The 22,079-nt window shown below is 44.5% G+C and overlaps 1 protein-coding gene across 6 annotated transcripts in view; it reads right to left on the minus strand.

Moving 5' to 3' along the window:
• Positions 1-22,079, minus strand: part of GNB1 (G protein subunit beta 1) — a 35,311-nt gene that overhangs the window by 3,744 nt on the left and 9,488 nt on the right. For 4 of the 6 annotated variants that reach the window (XM_027728676.2, XM_039390864.1, XM_027728673.2 and 1 more), the window contains exons 2-9: positions 12,955-13,006; positions 6,776-6,883; positions 6,114-6,152; positions 5,386-5,492; positions 4,881-4,944; positions 2,949-3,111; positions 2,106-2,172; positions 558-759 (exon numbers count right to left, since the gene is read on the minus strand). In XM_027728676.2, coding sequence (XP_027584477.1) covers positions 558-759; positions 2,106-2,172; positions 2,949-3,111; positions 4,881-4,944; positions 5,386-5,492; positions 6,114-6,152; positions 6,776-6,832 — 699 coding nt within the window. In that variant the 5' untranslated portion in view covers positions 6,833-6,883; positions 12,955-13,006. Of the gene's footprint in view, positions 1-557; positions 760-2,105; positions 2,173-2,948; positions 3,112-4,880; positions 4,945-5,385; positions 5,493-6,113; positions 6,153-6,775; positions 6,884-12,954; positions 13,007-14,146; positions 14,232-22,079 lie in introns of those variants that run through there. The other 2 variants (XM_039390863.1, XM_027728679.2) reach the window with 2 other exon arrangements.

Genomic DNA, 22,079 nt, shown 5'->3' on the forward strand with positions numbered 1-22,079 from the left:
TGAGCACCCTCTCTGCAAAGAAATTCTTCCTAATATCCAACCTAAACCTCCCCTGGCACAGCTGAAGACCCAGCCCTCTTGTCTTGCTGATCTCTGCCTGGGAAAAGAGACCAACCCCCCCCGGCTCCCCCCTCCTGTCAGGGAGTTGCAGAGAGTGAGGAGGTCTCCCCTGAGCCTCCTCTTCTCCAGGCTGAACAGCCCCAGCTCCCTCAGCCTCTCCTCATAGGACTTGTGCTTGAGTCCCTTCCCCAGCCTTGTTGCTCTTCTCTGGACCTGCTCCAGCCCCTCCATGTCCTTCCTGAGCTGAGGGCCCAGAACTGGACACAGCACTCCAGGGGTGGCCTCACCAGTGCTGAGTCCAGGGGCAGAATCACTTCCCTGGACCTGCTGGCCACCCTGTTCCTGAGCCAGGCCAGGAAATGAGGAGCGTGGAAGAGCAGCCAGTTTCCACTCACCACCTCAGCTCCAGAACTATTGTTTAGGAAAACCTGGGAGCACCACCCCCCAGAGCACAGGCTCAGGAGCTGAAATCCCCCCAGGTGGTCGGTGGTACGCACACAGATGGCGTTGATGTCCGACTCGTGGCCGGTGAAGGTTTGCCGGCACATTCCTTCTCTCACGTCCCACAGCTTGGCAGAGGCGTCGCAGGCACCAGAAACGAAACACCGGGCGTCGGGAGCGAGGGACAAGCTCATCACGTCTCCAGTGTGCCCAGTAAATGTGGTTGTCTGCTGACCAGTTTCTATGTCCCAGAGAGCGCTGGAAAGAAGGGTTCAAAAGGCAAAAGTCAACACGTCTGTGCTCCGTCAGGTGAGACAGGAATCCTTCCCTGAACCTGTTCATCTACATCAGTGCTGGAGTAGAACTCCCTAAAGCATCAACAGGATTGATACTGACTGCAGAAATAAACACTGTTTTGTTGAACTATTTGGCTGTTCCAGGATAACTGTGCATAGAAGACCTTAAAGCCATGTTCAGTTTTATAATATTGGGGGGTTTAAATCAAAAAACAGTGCAAAAAACTAAAGACTGACACTCACCACTGTTCATACACAGAGTTCTTGTGCCATGCAACGACTTGTCCAGCACTACCACAGCTTCATATAAACCAGCAGTGGTAAGGCTACAGCAAGAGCTGAGTCAGCATTTCTCATTTTTATAGACCCACTGAGGATGTGTAATTCTGTGAATTATGTCTGATCTTAAAGTTGCAAGTCAGCAAAATCACCACTACAGTGATAATTAAAGAGCATAAAGGGATGAAACAACACTACCACCTCCTTACAGGAGGCCCAAACCCTTAAGAAGAGTCAGGCTTTTCAATTTCTGTAATTTCTCAGTAAACCAGACCCATCAGTGGCAGGTTTGCACCAGGCAAACAAGAGCTGACTCTGCTCTGATACTGTGCTTTGAAGCTGGGCTGAATTCAAGTGATGTCAAGGACAAACTGTTATCCAGGCAACTCTAGAATTACAATGATAACTCCTGAAGCAGCTGCTTTCACTTTTAAAGAGTGTAATTTCAACAAAGCCTTCTTGGTTTGCTTTTTTTTTTGTTTGGTTGGTTGTGGTTGTGGTTTGTTTTTTTTTAAACACCAACACATATTTAGAAACATATTTTAACCCCATATATATTCCATACTCAGAATCAGTGAACTAATACACATTAGGCATTCAAAGAGACTGACACTGTGTAGGAGAGGTATTTATTAGACAACCTTGGCTTTAAGAGCTGCTGCCTGGAAGAACTGCAATGCTTTTAAGAATTAGATATAATAAAGACACCTATGAAAAAAGATGGAGGCCTTTTATAGTTCAGAAGCCAGTATTTATGAAGACATACACCTACATTCTCCTCAGAAACCCCAGCTACTGTCACTGTAGAATATTTTCTAGGAGCTCTTCTGAACAACAAGAAACCAAATTCTGCATTAGAAAAATCCAAATATGACTTCTGAAGTAACAAATACTGAATACAAAAAGAGCGTGAGGAAAGTTGTTAGTTTAATAGACTCAGTTCTGAAAGCCAAACAGTTGCATTAAAAAAAAAAAACATTGCAATAGCACGTTAACTGCAGTGAAATCACATCCAAATGTCACACTCACCAAGTGGTGTCGCCAGAGCTGGTGACGATTTGATTATCATCCAGGAAACGACAGCAGGACAAGTAGCCTGGGAACAGAATAAAAGGGGCACAGAGAAGGCCAGGGATTACTCTCCATGCTGCAAACTGGCTGGATTATGTGCTGCTCCCTCCTCTCCTGAAGCCCAGAATGCAACAGGCAATGTTTGTGTTGGAACCTCCAATGTTCTGGACAAAATGTGGTTTGGTTCTTCACAGATCACACCCAGCCCAGCCAGGGGAAGGAGGACAGAGGGGTGGAATCCACTGGCCAAGCTGGGGAGAGGGGCAGCTGAGCCTGCACTGCACACAGGAAACTAAGGAACTGAGCCTGCAAGGGTGTCACTGCACCAGGAGCAACAAATGCTGATAAACCTCGACTGTGTCATGCAACTACTGGGGGAAATTAAACTACATTCCTGGTCAGCACAAAGGCCAGAGCATGGACATTGGATGTTTCCCTACAGTGGCATCAAAGAACTTCATCTGAACGCTCTGAAGCATCTTTGTACTCCAGTCCCACCTGCCCAGCCATCAATGACAAAAATCAGCGCCAGCCACCTCCACTTCACACAGCACAAACATCCCCTGAAAATCCCAACTACAGCAAAACAGGAAAACCTGCAAGCATCAGCTTCCAGCTGTGGGGTTTGTTCAATTCTGCAGCAGGAAAACGGTTTAAAAACATTTAAAAACCAGGCAGTCTGCAGCTGAGGTCCTGCCTGAGGAAGGAAGCGTGTCTTTTTAACTGGTAAACTGGATTTGAGAGAGAATTTTTTTTTTTCATTTTCCCCGGGTAAGCTGGAGCCCCCTGAGCAGCACTCACCTGTGTGCCCGGCGAGCTCCCGGCTCACACGTACATTCCCTTCACGAGTTTTCAAGTTATAGATGGAGCAGATGTTGTCCAGCCCACCACAAGCCACGTAATTCCCCGAGGGAGCGTACGCACAAGTCATGACCCAGGAGGAGCGCAGGGGGATGGCGTGCACCTGGAACACACACACCCACGAGTCATCCACACCCACGGCCCAGCAGGGAGGTTCTCACCTGTCCCTCAACACACCCTTCTCTCTTTGGCAGAAGGGCAAGAAGGAAGCAGCTGCTGGAGCATCAGAACTATTTTGAGGGTAAAACTTGCAGCTATCGCTCGTCAGACCGAGTGATGACGTAATCAAACCTCAGATTTGCCTTCCCTGGATCCAGTTTGATCAGCGATTTTGGTAAAAAGTAAAATTATTTCATTTCAGCGCCCTGATTACTATTGGTTTATTATAGGTTCAGGAAAATATTGACTTCCAAGCACAGTCAGCAAAAGTGCCAATTCCAGGCTGAGCTGCTGTGAATGAACAAGCAAGGAAATCGCTGCTTCCACTGCCATTTAAATCCCGCTTTGGAAACCCACTGCAGGCAATCAAGCTTCATAGTTAAATAACTACTCCATGTTTCCTTGTCATTCTGTGCTCAAAGAACTTTTTTTAGATAATTATGGAAGCTAAACCTGTTCTGTCTTGTTAACTCATTGTGTTCATCCCTCAAACTTGCTTTAAGAAAGGGCTGATAACCCTTAAAAATATGGTGGCACTTCCTGCAATATTAACAATCTTCTTGAATTCCTTAAGTAGAGATTTCTGTAGCAGCAGAGGAACAGACAGGGATCAGTGAACCTGCAACAATCAGCAGTTAAAAAAATCCCACCCCCTGTACTAAACCACAACCAGTTCATTTCTGGAATTCCTCTACCAAGGAATTGGTTGGAATATTCACCTTGAGCCATTTTATTTTATCATCAGGGAATGATCATATTTATGACAACACTGTGTTACTTCCAGTGTGTGCTGGAACTGCCAAAAATATTGCATGGATTAATGATCACAGATACAAGAACTGAAGATACTAATACAGAAATCATGGTATACAGTGATTATTTTACCATCTTTTAGTTGGTACAGTAATTTAGATGCAGGTTGAGGCCAGAGGAGGAGGATGAAGGCAAAGGGAGAGGGTTTATTTTTAATTTGCAAACTACATTATTACTCTTTACTGAAGTTATGGATTCATTAGTTTTACAGCTGGGGTTCAACAATAATCCCAGTCTCAGGAGTTGCTGCTGCAGTTGTTTGCTTCTCTCTCCTCTGTAGCACATCATTTGCTCCAGTGCATTGGCAAAATTGGTTTTAATGCTATGAAAATGCATTTGAAATAAAGCCAGTCCCACAGTCCTGTGCAGCACAGACTGGGGCAGCTCTGTCAGCCCAACTCCAAGGGGTGAGGAGAACTGTTGCCAGCCCTGGTAACAGTGCCCATAACCAGTAAACACCAACACTGTCAAACAAAAGTAAAAGTAACCCTGAAGTGCATCATGTGACTGCACACACAGAGTGATGACTCACTGGGGATGGCAGGTCTCGCAGCACTGGACTGCAGACAACAAATTATTAGGGCTATGCCTAAATCTCTGACCCCTCTGGTGCAACCTGCTCATTACTGCTTGCACTCTGTTAATCACTTTATCTGCAGCATCAAAACACATCCAAACTTTCTCTGGAATTCAGTCTTTCCCCGTTCTCCATCTGTGGTGCACAGTTCCACACCACACTGCACTGAGGGCACTGCTCTGCTCTTTATTTGTTTGCTTTGGAGAATTCAAAATCTGGACTTGGGGCTGGGAAAGCAACACAGCCAAAATCATGACAGGCAACACTTCCTTTTTTTTTGCATTTACAAACGAATTACACGGCAATGTATCAGCTGGCCTTACCTTGTTTGTAGTATAGCTGTCCCAAATTATAAGTTTGCCATCCTGGGAGGCACTAACTAGAAGCCTAGAGAGGAAGCAGGAGGGAAACACAATCACTGTGGGCAGACGAGGAGGAACACCTTTGTGATGAACATTGTAAGGGAAAGAGGATGAAGGCAGCTGATACCAGTGCCATCGAGTCTAAGTGAACAGCAGCAGTTGTCAGGAAAAAAGACAACTGATAATGGAATCTGCTCTATTTCCACAGTTCCTCAGAACCCATGTGGGACCATAACTATGTTTTTCAGGCAAGCAGACAAGGAGTGGTACTTTGGATCTGAATTTTGATTTGGGTTCCAAAAACATGGACATCAAGAGGAAAACCGTGGCATTCAGTGCTCCTGAATTCTCTTGGCCGTCCGAGTTCTCTCAGAACTGGTGATTCCCAGTGGTACCAAGTCCTGGGCACTCAACTTCCCAAGGAACAGTGAAGCCCCACGAGCTGATCTGTACCCCCAGCACCCACCTGGAATCAGTCCCCCAGTGCATTGCATAAATTTTGGCCAGGTGTCCCCGGAGCGTTCTCCTGGTGCGCATCTGAATCCTCCCCACGGGGTCGATGTTGGCTGTGATCTGAAACAGCAACGGGGGCACTCACTGCATGTCCCCTGCTCCACAAGCATCACCTCACACAGTTACACCTAAACAAGCAGCCCAGTGCAGACCAAAGTCCCCCACTCTCAATATCAACTGAGCTCTTTAAAAACTGCCCAATCCAAAGTTATGTCATTCTATCACACGGACAAAGCAGCCCCGCTGCATTTACACACTCCCAGAAATTACTTGGCTGAGGTCGAATCTTCTTAGACTTCTAGGATTTCAGACCTTTGATCTGGGTTTTATACCCCTGTACAGATAAATGTGGCAGACATTTAACCTCAGCAGGCCCCATGGTTCAGATTATCAGGGTTAACACAACAGCACTGCTGCCACATCCACAGCAGAGCGTTATTTTCCATTAAGCAGCAGCAATGTGCCCTGAGTCACTCAGAGAAACCACTGCTCAAGGCCACTGCTCTCAGAAACTGGACAAACATGTACTTATTTCTGGAAGAAAACACCCAGGGGCAAAATAAAAAAAACTTGCTAAAGGAGGCAAAAAAGGATTCCCTTGCATTTACCTTCTTAAACCATACTTTCCTTTTGTAAAGGAGACACATTTTCCTAATTGCTGCTGAACTCTGAAATGCTTACCTGAGCCAGGGTGGCATCTGCACATGCTTTCCTAGCATCCTGCAAGAGAAGGAAATGAGAGAAATTGGAGGAAGTTCTGTACATTTATTCATCTCTGTCAAATTGATGAACCCCCCTCAAAGCAAGGTTCAGAAAGCATTTCTGCCTGTCACCCAGACAGGACCCTGCAGCATTAAAATAATGCACTGCCTGCTGTCACAACACACCGAGCACTTGACTTTGAAATCTCTTCTTCTTTTGGGAGAAAGGTGACAGGATTTTCACCACAAAGGCAGCCAAGCCATGGAACTGCTTGTCCAGGCAGGCTCTGCAGTCTCCAGCCTTGGAGGTTTTCAAGACCTAACTGGACAAAGCCCTGACTAACCTTATCACTGACCTTATTTTAAGCAGCAGGTTTCTTAACATTAGTCATGGTCTGGCTCAGAAAATCTTCAGCAAACATCCCTATTGATCTAAGCAATTCTGGGCATTGTTTACGTAGCTATTATTTTCCAAGCCATATCCAAGACCAAAAAGTAATTTTCTAAAGCAGTTACATGAGCTTGTCCCTTCCTGTATTAATTTTGACACTCTGGACGCACTTAATGCATCATCTCTGTCCATCTCTGGCCCCCTGAGGACACAAAATGACCCTTCATTTGTGCTGAGGACACAATACATACTCTGATTTGGTTTTTCAGTTGCTCGGCCTCCTGGCGTAACTGGTCCAGCTCACTCATTTTCCTGTGCTAAAGGTGTGCTCCACTGCCACCTCGGGAACAGCCAGAAAGCTGAAAGACAGGAGGCAATCAGCACAATTAGCAGAAGCCATAATTTGATATTACAGGAGCAGACAAGTCATTTCAAACAGCACTTTGATTTCACCTGGAATCCAGGTGAAAATACATCTCTGAAATCCCCTCGGTGTGTGACCATCCCAAATGTGCTCAGCTCCCAGTCACAGGGAACAAAACATAATTTGGACTTATTTCCTTCCTCCAGCCCCTCTTTTTTTTTCTTTTTGCATTAGTGTGTTTCTGATTCAGTTTTGTACAAACTCAAGTTTCTCCAGAGGGAACGAGCAGATAACACCAACATCAGACAGCAAAGTCAGACCTTCCCTGTAGGTCTTCAGATCAGAGTAAGGAATCCTCCTAGCAAAGAATAAGCACCTCAAAAGTATTTACAGCACTTGCAAAATACCATAAAAAGCATTACAAACCCTGTCTGTAACATGGTGGTTATGAAAAATGTTGTTCTGATACCTGGATAAAAGGAGATCAGGCACAAACACAGCTCAGGATTTTACTTGATAACTGCTGGAAAGTCCCTGAGACATCCAGAATGGATGTCAGAGAAAACATGTTGTCAGAGAAAAAAAACAGGGGTTTTTTTGAATGTTCGGGTGAGGGGAGGAGTTTAAAAATCATTTCCCACAGACATTCCTCCCCTCTAAGACTCTGTTTTCCTGGTGTCCATCAGCAGCAGGTTCCTCACATCTCTCCCTGTCTGCCAGCCAGCCAGGCTCTACAAACCAGCACTACCCCTGAACCATCCTCAGAGCTTCTCAGCCTCTGGATTGTCTCCCAGCACTACAACCACACAGACATTTCCCCCTGAGCACCCAACTTCTCCTGAAAAGTCTCTGCTCCACAAAGACATCGCTGGCACTTTCCCTGGCATTCCAACGTCTCAAACTCAGCTGCTCTGAAACTTTTTGTTTTAAAATCTGTGCAGCTTGACAGCAGCAGAAGATGCTGAAGAAACGTGCTGATCAAGTTTATCTTTTATTGCAGCACAGGATGACTGGTTCCAATTTCAAACACTACACGGAGCACCTGTTTATAAATAAACATGGGCACTGTGTTTTTTAGAACATTTTATTAGCCAGAATTGACCCTTTACTATTAAAATAAAGCAAATGCTTTGCTAGCAGCTTTCCATATTATTCTGTTAAGATTTAATCAGCTTAGTTATCTTTGCAAGCATGCGGGTTTTGTTTTCCTCCTAAAGCCCTTCCCAAGGAGAAAGATGAGGATAACTTCCAAGTTTTTATCCTGTCGCAGTAACAGAGAACATACTGTCAAGGCAAATTAGAGCAGTGGAACAAACACCACTGCCAGAAAAAGTTTCAAAATAGTTAAGACTTCAGCATTGCCTAAATATTGCCATCCCCCATAACCAGACTCATCTCTCTCCATATTAGTTGTTATTTTCCAAACTGAGGATCTCAAGGAACAAATGCCAGATCTTGTCACAGCATCATTTACAAGTTTTATACTATTCTCTGAAGCCAACAACATTTTAGAAAAGGAATTTTACTTGGCTTCTCTCCCAAAACCTCCCCTCACACAACTTCAAGGCCCTTTCACTCCCCTGTGAAATGAGGTCTCTTCTTTCTCTCTTCTGGTTCCAGGGTCATCCCTAAGCCCCTTTGAGACTGCTTGTTCAGCTCAGTCCAAAATCCAGTTAAGACAAAGCCCATCCCGGGTGTTTTATTATCCTCCTTCTCTTTTGAATGCTCTTTTGTTCCTCAAGATGTTTTGTTCATGCTACACCTCCCACCAACCCCCCGTGGGTCTCTCCACCCTTTCAGCACACCTGCAGCTCCTGTGCAGTTCACACACCTGGTGGAACAGGAGTGCACTACTCTTGTCATAAAGAAACTCTAAAGGCTGTTTTCAAGAATAAACTGCATTTTCTCAGATATATTTCAGCTTTTGGATATCCAGTTCTACTTCTGCCATTCTCCAGGTTAATATATAAGCCCATTTCCTACTAAGCAAATACTGACCTTCCCAGACAAAGAATTCAGAGATGGTATCATTCCTATTTCAGAGCAAGAAATTACAATCCAAGACTTAAGTGCTCTGCTCAAGGTCACAGCAATTCACTGATGGGATCATGATAAAGATCCAGGACACCAGAATTCCAGCTGCAGGTACAGGGAACTTCACTGAAGATTTTTACAAGCAGCTTTATTTAAAAACACAATAGGAGGAATAATCTCATGTCAGTCAAAGCAGACACACTCTCCTTAAAATAGTGCCAATTTATTTCTGCAGGTTTTGTGCACTATGTAATAGAATTCTCTTGCATTTCAATGCAACAAAGCTTCCTTGCATGGAACAGGGAGAGGCCTTGGGAGATGAACCCTTATCCTGGGGAAAAAACCCATATTAAGAAAGTTCACTTCAGAAACTGAGCCCTGTAGTTGCATTCTGGATTATTTAGGCAGAAGAGAGCTTAAAACAAATCATACAAGATCATTTCATGCTTGTGTCTTAGTGCTTGGCACAGCCTGCACACCTCCTGTGCAGCTGAGCTCCCAAAAATGCCTGACTGGGAACTCCAGTGAGTCTGAAGGAAAGCTGCTTTTTAGTGAGCAGCCCCAGACTGGTGCAGCAACACCCCAGAAAGCTTCCCAGCTCCGTGCAGAACCAGCTCCATCATCCCAGGCAGCAGAGAGTTCAAGGAATTTAACAACTGCTCTTGTTACAGCAGCTCCTGTGGATCCTGCCCCTCTCAACGTTCTCTGTGTGACAACCAGGAGCTGAACACACACAGCCCTCCAGGGCTTTCCCATCTGCAACACCACAGATCCATGGAAGTTCCTATCCTGGAGCTGGATACACTTTCAGAGTTCCATGTCAGCCCCTCTGCATTCCAAGCAACTCCAAAAACTCTGAGCTGCCTTTCTGTCAGCATCCATAGGAATTGTTTAAACCAGATTTCCACATTCCCTTTGTAGTCTTTGTTGTTTCAACATCAACAGGAAGTTCTAATTCCTGCCAACATGACTGAACTCACTCACACTCAGGAAATGAAAATCCTAACCCAGCCAAGGGCATTAAAATATAGGGAGTTCTCTGAAGAAGACTGCAAAATTTATGGGACAAACAGCAAACCAGCTTGGCTGTTTTTCTATTTCTTTTATACTCAGCCTTAGACAATTAAATTTATGGTAGAAATATGAGTTCTATGGGGAAAAAAAAAAAGGCTGCATCCTCCTGTGTTCTTTTTAGCTGTGCTGTAAATCAGAGCTTACCAGTATCCTGTATTGAAAAAAAATAACTTTAAAAGACCAAGGACAACAGGTAAGGTCAGGGAACTGTATGGGAACACAAAATACTTTTGTCTCTTCTCACTCTTGGTACATAGGAAGTTTTTACATAGATTTATTCCTATTACAGGCAGAGATCATATATTAAATAGTCTCTGCTCTTACTTCTCTGCTCATTGCAAACAAACACAATCAAATATCATGAAATAACAGATTTTTGTTTCTTGGCATATTGTAAAGGCATTTAACCTTAAAAGAAGGTTTCTAGAAGAACCTATAGATGATGATTCTACTCCTGGAGTTTTGAAAGAAATTACTGAGCTTCTCAATCAAACCAACCTCACAAAAAAAGTCCCTCCTCCAGTTCCACAGCCCTTTTTCCCAAAGAAACAGGCAGCAGCCAAACCCATGCTTACCTCCCTCTTTTTGACTGGGTTGGTGTGTTCCTGAAGGCAGCTGCTCAGCAATAACACACTCACTTTCTCCAACTCACTGGAGACCTTTCCAGAGGCTGAAGTGCTTAAGTGTCTCTGCTCTAAGCCTAATTCCCCTAATCCTCTTGACCAGCCTATACCTTGTAGGTAATTCTCTTCTTGCTGGGATAACAATCTGGGCACTTGGGAGGCAGTTCCCTGTTCCTCCTGCTCCAAGTGCCCCAAGGCTCTAATCCCTTTTCACAAGTTACCCAGGGAAGAGTCACTTTGTTCCTCTGCTTCCTACACGGGAAAATCAACTCCTGCCTTCAACTCCTGCCTTTGCATGATTTGTTACATTCCGTGGGATTATTCAAATCACTCACCTCAAAGGAGCAGCTCTGGGTTTGCTTCTCTCTAACCTACACCAGCTATTTTCCTGTGTAAGGGGAGAGTTATGGAAGCCCAGGCTGAGTGTCCAAACAACTTTGCACCAACTTTCTGAACTGCAAAAAGCCTTTTGGAATCTACAGAACTTCCACATATTTCCTGCAAATGGAGATACATTTAGGAGCCCGGGGTAATATTCTTATTTAAAGGTAAAGCTCACTACTCAGAAAACAGTGACAGAAAAATTCCAAGGCTAAGGAAGAACTCCCCTCATTTCATTGTAACAACTCCAATGTCCTTTTCCCCCAGCTCAAGCTGCTTATCCAATTAGGTCCAGTTACTGAACCCAAGGTATCATTAATACTGTCACACTTATTTGCAGCCTGATGCTCGAGAAGTGGGAAGAGCATATAAATTCAGACATATATTCCTGGGTTAAATATTATTCCTCTCTAGAACTACCTGATAAGAGAAATAAGGCTGTGCTTCTTTCATTTTCTCACAGCATTCCTATACAAAAAGAGTAAAAAAGGGAGAGAGTCTTCCATCCTTCTCCTGTGAATAATCTCTACAGATTAAAAGAAGAAAAAACAGATTTGAAAGCAAAGCTATCATTAAGTCAAATGCTTAGAACTTCTATCCCCTGATGGCCAAACTTTGCTTGCCACAAGATATTTTTAGCACACATCACTACTACCAAAAAGTAACATAATCCCACCGAGCCATTGCTGATGCAAAGTCTGGTAACGCCGAGGGTTTAAAGCTAATTTTTTGTGTATTACCCAAGCACAGTAATTTCCTAAGCAAATCCCCTTTCTCCTGTGAACAGCCTGGCTGATGTTTGTTCCCTCCACCTCTCCTCTGCCAACACACATCACACCCCAACGGGGCCGAAAAGCCAAACCCACCCCATTTGCAGCAGCAGAGCCCCAGCGCCCAGCTGAGGGCATGGCCAGCAGACAGCTCAGAGCAGGGCATCTGATTAAATGGAGCTGTGCTAATCTAGGAGATACCACAAATCCTATTAGCAACAGGCACAGCAGCAGCTTGGGCATTTTCACAATGACAAAGGAATTACACACAACTCGCTGCCAGCGGTTCCACGTCACGTTGGCTGGGCAAAGCTGAGGGTTGGGTTTTGTTTGCAGAGGTATATATTGATTTTGTGTTTCGTTTTCAGTCGGGAGAAAACACAGTAAGATCAGAATTGCTCGTGGAACAGATCTGAGGTGTTGCCTCTCACGTTTATATAATCCAAAATAGAAGGAAAAAAATTCAGGGTGCCTTCGGATCCTGAAGCACACCCATCTCCAGATGGAGGTATGGGTAGGGAAATAAAGCTTGCTGCCTGTTTTTTGAAAAACAGGTAAGTATCTAGTAATTGAAACAGATTTCACTGAGCAAATGCTTGGCCAATTAGCAACGTTCCTCCCAGATTGAGGAGCTCCACAGAAACTGAAGTTATGGCCTGGAAGGTAATGAAGATTTCACTGTTCCAAGAGCATTAGTAATAATTACAATTACACAGAATATAAACTCTGAAACTTTTAGGTTCTGTTGAAATAATACTGACACACTGAAAAGAACATTCTGACAAGAGCCACTTTGCTCAAAAGAAATGTGGCCTTCTTTTGTCAAACATGGTGCAGAAGTAATTTTTCATTCATGAGAGAATGACTGTTCTCATCACTTTATTTATTACAGTTCCCTGCCCCACTGAGATGAAACAGTTTCATCTGTGGTCTCCCTCTGCTGTGCCAGCTCCCTCTCTGACAGAAGGCAGGCAGTAACATCTATTATTTAGCAGGTTCCCTGGCCATTTTAAAATCCTTCCTGTTGACATAAGGATACACATGCTAAGGGAGAAAACAGGGACTTTTTGGGCTTGCACGGACCAACAGCCAAAAATCTGAAGTTAGTCACTTTTTAAAAAGAGCACGTTTCTCAAGCACTAAAAAAAAAAAAAAAAAAGTTGTTACCTTCTTTCTGTACTTACATTTTCTCTCACTACAGTAGAAAGGCAACTTCTGCTGTCAAACATGTAAATTCTGCAAAAAAACCACACCAAACCCAGAATTAATACAATTATCAAGAACGAGCACCGATTGCTGACAAATTCAGCAGAAATTAAAACCCTATCAAAGCCCAGACTAATTCTGTTAGCTCCCAAACAGCTGGCCCGTCTTCAGGAAGGAAACAACCAGAAGACTCGCTCGTGTCGAGAAGCTTTTAACACTCTTCTCCCAAGAAAACTCCTGCAATGCTCAGACCATTCATTCCCTTCCCCTGGCCACACAGAAGCCCAGGCCAGCAGAGAGTTTAGGACTGTAACAAAATATTGTCTCACTCACACAAGACTCTGATTTTCACTGCCCTACAAAGTGCCCCGTCCCCCCCAAAAACCAGCATTTGCAAAGCACTGAAATTATTTCTGCTCAGTCCTGTTCCTGAGGTGCATTTGCCTTCTGAGCACAGTTAAATATGAAGATACCTATTTTATCAGAAGTTACATAAACCTCCCACTAAGGAGCTCCAGTGAGAGCACAACGCTCCAAAAGAGCAGAGAAAGTACAAATTGCCACATTAAGGAAATCACACACCTGCAGTTAGGGCCCACAAAATGGTTTAACACACACACACGGGCTTTGCAGCAAGGTCAATAAAGGAGATTTTGGAACAATTTTGTCCTCTGGCAGCACGAAGCACTATTACAGCTCCCCCCCCAAGATCTGAAACACTGACAACCACTCACACATGGAAACACGGGGACCTGCCCCTGTCACAGCAGGACAGGGCTGGGGGGATGGCAGGGCACACCCGAGTGCTCCTGCTCAAAGCCACTGTGTCAGGACAGGGGGACATTATTCCAAGCACAAAGCAGGAAGGTACTGAAGCAAAATAATCTTAAATCAGAAAGCCAGCCTACAGCTCCACGTCCTTCAAGCTGAAATTCTCGCATTTCGGATTTTACAGCTCGCTATTAGCTGGAAAATTCACTTCAGTGTCTGGAATGGAGGTTAAGCTACTTAGGATATGGATCATCCTCATCCAAGCTCATTTGTAGATGAACAGTTTAATGCTGTGATTATGAAACCATCACAGTGTAAGCAGGTTTGTTTGTTACTGCCAGAACAACACGTTTTTAAATAAACAGAAAACAGTAACTCACGCTCAGAGCCAAACCTCACCCCCCCAGACACAAATACAGGACGTGGCCAGCTGAAGTGCTGAAAAAAGAGCAACTGGGGCAACTTTCAGAAGTCTTGACAGAACAAACTTCGCCCACCCTGCAGAGACAATGGAACCTAATGAAATTCTGAAAGGATTACCTGCAATGTAAACAAGTAAATTTATGCTGGCACATAAGAATACACAACAGCAAAGGCCAAACCACACACCATTACTGTCCTGTGCTGCACCCTCATTAATGCAGGAGAGGTGCTGCAGATTTCATCTGCCTTCTGTAAAAAAAGAAAAACAAACAAAAAAACCCCAAAAAAAGCTACTTTAGCCAGCCTGCAAGGAGAGGAAGGAAGCACAACAGCAAACTTTTCCACAGAGTTGAGTTTTCAGCTGGGGACGCTGAGAGCACCCTGTGATACCCACAGAAGGCAGTCCTGGCAACCAGAGATTTGCAATTCTATGGTAAAGATGGAGCTCATTTAAGAAAAAAAGTAGACAAACTACTTCTGAAAAAAAAAAAAATCTGCATGGCCACAAGCTTCCATTTTTAGCTAAAATGCAGCCTGGTAAAAGCAACATGAAAATTAGAGGCCAGTTCACTCCACACACCACAGCACTGGCTCAGCAAAGAGAGTTCTTGTAAGGAGCTCCACCACTGCCCTGAGCAGCCCTTCCAGCCCTGCTGAGCCCAGAGCTGGGGGTTCCTCAGCACCAGGAACAGGGGTTCCAAAAGCAGGAGAGAACAAAAGGTCCCCAGAGCACCTGGAGCACGGCCCAAGTGGTTAAACCAGCCCCAGAGGTGGTTGGTGTCCCCGGTGTCCCCACAGCCTCCTGCCCCAGGGAGAGGCACCACAGCAGCCTGGACTAAAAAACAACAGGCAAAAGCATCAGCATTTCTGGGTAAAGCTTCCCCACTACAGGGACTCACTGACTGCTCTCAGCCCAACAGCCTTTCTTCTCTAAAGACACTTAAGTAGTTACTCTGAGTGACAACACAGCCCCAAAATTCATCTCCACTCCAACACACACCAGAGCACAGGTCCTACACGTGAAGACTCTTCTGCAGAAGAGACTATGACTTTTTTCACGAGCTTGGGGAAAGCAGGGAGGAAAAGTGGGAATAAACAGGGCTTGGAAGAGCATGGAAAGCATTTAGAAGTATTTTACTTTAACACCATAGGAAACCTGAGCAACCCTCCAAAATTAAGCAACTTCCTAAGAAGATTAAACACACTCAGTGCCCCCTCTCCAAAGCCATTAGCTGCATAAACACGTTTTATTTCTTGACCTATGGATTCAATGAGAGACTTTAAACCCAAATATTCTGGATGTTAATTCCAACCTTCTTAAAGACTGCTTTACACACACACTGACTGGGTGCCAAGGCTAATATTTGGACTGCTGCAAAGGCATTCTAGCTGCTTGGAACACACCATCAGTGCAGGCACAACTCGATGTGGGGCCAGGCACCAGACGTGTACCCCCTACACCACCACACCTGGGGCCTGGCTCAGCCCCTGGGACAAGGTCTGAGCAGGATTAAGGGACTGGAGCACCTCTTGGAGGAGGAGCAGCAGAGATGTGTCCTGCAGGGGATATAATCACTGTGGGCAGCCTTCTGCAGACACATGTATTTTGGGTTGACATGGATCTCACCCAACACTACTACAAACTAGTTTCCATGGCCATTACACCACTTGAATCTTAAAAATGTCTTGCATAACACATCCTCCTACAAAAGTGGCACATAAGGTTGTTTTATTCGGAGCGCTCGACCAGAAACAATTTCCCTGCAGAAACCACCCAAAAAACCTACTAGTAAACCTCAATATTACTACTGAGGCAAAGCAGTGATTTCAAATGGAGTTGCTTTGCTGCTCTGGTCTCTCTTCCTCATGAACAGCATCCCACACCCAGCAGGGCTGGCTGTATGTGGGCAGGCAGTTCCTAATTTAGCCTGCAGAAGCTCCTGCTCAGGTACCAACACCTCTCCCCACTCTGACATATAACCTGCACGGTAGGGAGAAGGTCTGTGGAACCAGGGAACTGCAAGTTAGGTTATTAAAATTATTTCTCACAGCCTCCATAGCTGATTATTACCACAGAACAGGGTCTTGATGCCAAAGAGATCACATGGCCTTGCCAGATCACTGCCAACATCATGAAATGTCAACGTGCCACCAGGCAACAGGGATTAGAAGTCTCAAATTTAAAGCTTCAAGGCTATTCTGTATAAAAAAAAACCCTCCCAAACAAACCCCATCCTCAGTCTGATGGTTGGGTTCCTAACTAACAACATAAACAGCTCCAGCAGGCAGCTGGAAACTGGAAGGATGTTTTGGTATCCTCCTGTGTATGTGCTCCTCCAAGAGTTAATTCCCCCTTTCCTTGGGGAGTGCAGATCTGTGGTCCAGAAAGCCAAGTCTCTGCTGCCACCTCCTACAAGGGCAGCTTTGAAGCACAACCTATAGAAGCATAAAATAATAATTACAGATTCATAAACCCAAATAGGCTCAATTGAAAGGATACAGCTCCTTCTCATCAATTTGATGTCTTCCTTCTGGGAATCATCTGCCACGTCTATAATTTCCAGGCACATCAGCACTGAAAAGCAGCAAGCAATACCTTACTGACAGGTTTGCCAAAACCTGGTGGGGACAGTGCTGGATTGTACAGCTCCTCCAAAAACTTCCTGAAAGCTCTTGTGCCGTGCAAGGCCAGCAGGGCCGAGTGTGCTGTGGGAGGGACTGGCTGCTTCTGGTGCTGAAGAACTGCCAAGCTCCCAGCTGGAGCAGTCGCTGTGCTCAGCAGACATTTTTCCATATATTAGTGGGAAGTACACACAAAACAAGCATCAGGTCCATAACTTAATGCTCATCTTGCAAGAGCCACACTGGCTGCTTAGAGAGCTCACAGATTCCCATTTCCAATACAGTGTGCAAGTAAAATAATAATTACACAGGCTAAAAATACCTGCAGCTTAGCAACCTGATTTCACAAATGCTTCATTATTACCTATAGCTCAATATGGAATTACAGGTCCCATTTCAACCAGGCAGCTCCCTCCAAGGGTCACTGGTGTGGAGATTTTAGGAGCTTTTGTGCTTTTTGGTGAAATGCTTTTCCTCCTGAAGAACCTTGTGCACTTTTCCTGCTCTGCTTGATGTATCTGCAAGAGTCTTATTAGGAAAAAAAACCCTTCTCGTGGCTGCACAGAGCACAGGAAAATTGCTGGCTAAAGAATAAAGGTCAGTTCTAGGGTCCTTCCAAAGTTCTGGCCACATTCCTTCATGCTGTAGCCTCATTCACACAAAACAGCAGGAAAAACCAGGCACAGCAGATCTCCACGGAACAGCCCCTAATCAGCCAGCACAGCCTTCCAGCAACCTGCCTTCAGAGAAGCAGTGAGGCAGTTCACAGGTCCCTCACTGCTTCCTTTTAGCACTTCAGAATCAGAAAACCCCACAAAAATAACAACAATAACCTCAGACCAACCCCAAATAGCCTCCAGTACTCAGGGGGGAAAAAGAAAAAGGGGAAAAAATAATTAAAGCTTTTATTTCAGAAAATTCGGGGAAGAAACAAAATATTAACAAATCTGGAAACCTTGGAAGACCTTGCAAAACCCAAATTCAGCAAGGCAGGTTCACAAAGTCCCAAAGTGGAACCAGTGTCTCAGAGGAGCAGTGCATTTCTGTCTCCTCCAGAACTGTTACAGAACATGAATAATTCACCCTAAAAGCTGATTCCTCAATATGCCAGAGGTTATTACCACACAGTCACACAGCACCTACCGAAAAATCACCAAACTGGCTGCCCACTTCTGCTTGCATGCCCAGATTTTCCAAGGCCTGGGGAGCCATCCCTCCCTCCCTGTGTTCAACAAGCACTTGAAAAGAAACCTTTTGGATAGTTTGCCACTCTCTCAAAGCAGATCCTCCCGGGCAGACAACAGTGCTGGGCTGTGGCAGGACAAGGCCTGCAATGAACAGCTCTGAGGTGAAGTGGCCCTGTGGCTCCTCGTGCCACCACCCCTGGACAGCCCCCAGCTGCCCCCATGGCACACAGCCCCCCGTGCTGTCAAAACACTCCCGTTCCCTGGGGCTAATCCCATGACCTACATCCAAGACAGGATCATCCTCCTGCAACGTTTGAGCGTAAAAATCTGGACTCTGACAGGTCACTTCATTAATCCTCCCGAAATGCATCTGCGAGCCATGTGTGTTATTGGTAAAAAAAAATCATCTTAATTCTAGGTACAGCAGAGAATTTCTGTAAGAAAATAAAAGAACTGATATTACAAGTTTAGCAGATGCCTAAAGCCAAATGCTTAAAATAACATCTTTTAAAAGGAAGGGTCTTAAGAGATCTTTGAAGTAGTTCAGGAATATTAATAACTGTTGGTGCTTCAGCGACCCAAGTCCAAAGATTTCCTAACTACATCCCTTCTTTTCTGCCTTGCTCTGAAAGAAATTCCCATTTAAGAGCATTTCAACACTTCCTGGTAAGTGGAAGGCATGGGAAGCTAACTTATTGTAAGAACAAAAATTACTGGCATTTAGTGTAAGTTTTCAATGAACTTCTATTTATTAAATCAAAATAAGGCAATATTCTGGGGTTTACTCCTTTGTTCTAATTTATCTATATGCAATTGCTCCTTCTGAAGAACAACACATCTAGTGATAATCTCATCAATTTTATCCAACTGGCCAGGGATGTTTTTGTCTTCTTTCCTGACCTTACAATAAAAAAACCAAAACCCAAAAAAATCCTCCTGACAAAACAACCACAGTAAGTCATAAAAACTTAGAAACCTGCTTGTGCATAAATTTCTAGGTACATTTATCAAAAAAATACACCCTAAAGGATCCCCTTCTCCAAAGCCAAGCAGTTTTGCTGTCACATACTACGAGACATCTCCCTTCAGACTGGAAAACAAAAGGCAGCTCTGAAGGAGAATATATTACTATTAATTAACCAACAGAGAAATGACTAAGCATTTATTACTAGATGCTTCTATCTGCAGAGCCCCACAGTAACTCAACAGTTGTTTCTGCCCTCCACTGTCATTTTTCACTGCTTCCTTCAACTCTTCTACCCTTAACCTCCAGTTCTGACTGACGTTGTCACTCCATTTGCAGAGCCACCAAAGTGTGTGTTTACCCAAGCAGGGCAGAGCACACACCCCACAGGAATATTGCAGGCTCACTTTAATAATTAATAATTCAAGCCAGGCTGCAATACTGCTGGGCTATCACAGAGCAGGGCCACAGGATCAGGATATTATCCCTTCAGAGAACGGGGGATCTCTCCTGTCTACCAGCTCAATCCATAGGTTTAGGGGAGTTCACAGGGCAAGCTGTGCAGAGCACACTTCCTCCCAGAAGCTGGAAATGGAAGCTCCCACATCATCCCCCTGTGACAAATCAGTGACAGAACCATTACACAGCAAATGAAAACAGTCACACACCTAAATACACAGACTTGTTCCTTTTTAGTACGAGTCAACATTAAAAACACATTTATTCAGGTATCAAACCCAGTCTGTAATCCACAATTTAACAACGTGCTTACAGTGCGCTGCAATCCTATTAAGAAACATAATTCTTGACAATTCCCATTAAGTTTCCAAATACTGCCTTGTAAAAGTCACTTTTGGGCAAACCAATTCTCCAGCAGGTCTTCAGTTCATTTTCTGTGTTTGAATACGCTCAGGAGTCCTCCCAAAGGTTGCTGTCTCTCTCTCTCTCTCTCTCTCTCCCGAGGATGTTGTGCTCCAGCTCTCCCCAGTCTGTCCCAGTGGGACTGGATCCCACTGCTCCCAGTCCTCGGGCACAGGGATGGAGAGATGCAGAACTTGGCACAGAGGCAGGTGATTACACCACCCCCTGTTCCCAAAATCCACCAGATTACAAGGAAATCCATCAGGTGGATCAACTGCCAGTGTCAGGGATTAAAGTGGGAGGGAACAAGTAGGTTCCAACAGCCTGGAAGGGATTTTCTCTCAGCTCTTGCCAACACATCTGTCTCGCCTTGATCTTCACCTTGTTAAAAATCACGTGTTGGTTCGGATCTCACCAGCACAGTGACATCAGCAGGTACATTGAGATCTTCACTACAATATTTATTGTATTAGAGGAGGAAATGGGCGATGTGATCACCTATTTACAACACAAAAACCAGAAACAAAAACAGCGAAATAAACACTAAAACACTACTAAGAAAAAATTGGCGAGGCTCTGTGCATAAGCACAGAAAATTAGCACAAATTCCCATTATTGTGTTTTATATTTCCATAAATTTTAGCCTGACTATTTCAGCAACAGAGGCTGAATCACCCGTTTTGTTCCACGTATGCCAGCTAGTAAAGAGTCAACTGAGTCAAAGGAGAATCAGCTGCTTCCCTAAGGAAAAACAGCACCAACTTCCAGAATGCTACAGTTAGCACTGATGCTTTACACATCCTTCTAAGTAAAACCATTTAAAAATAGGAAGAAGCTGCCAATCAAACCAACACACCCTTGCTCTTGAGCTAAAGGAGGTGTTTTCAGCTACAAGGTGATCTTTTCTGGACCACTTTGCCTCCCAACAGCATCTCCCTGGCCCCAGCACGTAGGCACAGTGAGGAGCTCACGTGCTGCCATGTCTCACTGCACCTCCAAACACTAATGAGAAACACACTGTGTGCTTCCAGAGGCAGCCAGACAGCCTGTGCTCCAGCAAACCTTAACTGGGCTGTGCCATATGGATCAGGAGTTCCACCCAAAATGCCTTTCATGGTTAGGATTGAATCTCCAAAGCACTTCAGTAACGTGGCTTCTTCCCTCTGCTCTGGCTTAGAGCAACTCAGTGAAAGAAAACAAGCTTTTACTGTATTTATGAAGTAAAAATACTAATTAAAAAAATCCAACAGAAGCAACAAAGGTAACCCCATCTTAGAGACAGGCTGGACACGACTTCATAAATACCTTCTCAGCACAGCTGCTGTCACATCTGCCCCAACAAAAACAGGGAGTTAAGACACTGGAACAAACCATCTGCTCCTTTGTGCCTCTGCTACACAGGCTCTACAAAGCCTCAGAGATCATCTAAAGGAAAAATATTCACTCTTTACTACTGTGTTAGAGATCTTTATCCAACCTTCAGCTAACTAATAAACAGAATACATTTAATTCACTGAAATAAGAATGTAGGGGTTCAAACAGCACACTGATCTTCAGTGAGAGATTAACAGAGCACTGTTAGAATAAGTTAAGCTACACCATGAAACAGCTGCTTCCCAGCACCAGTCTGAAGATAAAAAGCATTTCAGTGGACCTTAAAAATCAACAAAATTTATTATATGCATATAGCAGATAAAAGATACTCAGCAGAGATTAAAATATGGCATGAATTCTCTAATCTTTTCACCCAAAATAGACTGAGCAATACTTTGTTCTCTAGCCCCACAATCAACATAGCCCATCTTTAATCAATGTGCAAGCAGCTCCATTAGTTTTGATAGCAATGATTTATACCCCAGCAGCTCATTGATTTCTCCCAGCAATTGCTGTATTTTGATATGTACTGTTTGTACAAAATAAGGTACAGAAGAACAAGAAAAGCAAGGGTGAGAGTGAGAAGTCGAGTAGCACAGGAGACCTTGGAGCCATCAGAGTGAGCAGTGGGGTTTGGGAACAGAGGAGGCAACAATGGCCAGTGCTGGCAGGGAGGGGCAGCCCAGGGCACAGCAGGAAAGAAACCCTCCCTTTCCCCCTGGATGTTCCTCCCAGAGGACTGCACTGACCCTCCTAAAACCTCTGGCAATAATCTTTGAGTGTCACCTCCTCAGGTGATCAAAACACAGAGGAAACGTGCTAAATAGAAAAAAAATTAAACAGCAGCAGGGGTAAGAGCCAGGGTGGGAACGAACTAAGGAAGATAAAACTGAACCCATCA

Source organism: Pipra filicauda, unplaced genomic scaffold, assembly GCF_003945595.2.
Source record: "Pipra filicauda isolate LSUMZ 115617 unplaced genomic scaffold, ASM394559v2 scaffold87_size3191425_pilon, whole genome shotgun sequence".
In the NCBI taxonomy this organism is placed as follows: Eukaryota; Metazoa; Chordata; class Aves; order Passeriformes; family Pipridae; genus Pipra; species Pipra filicauda.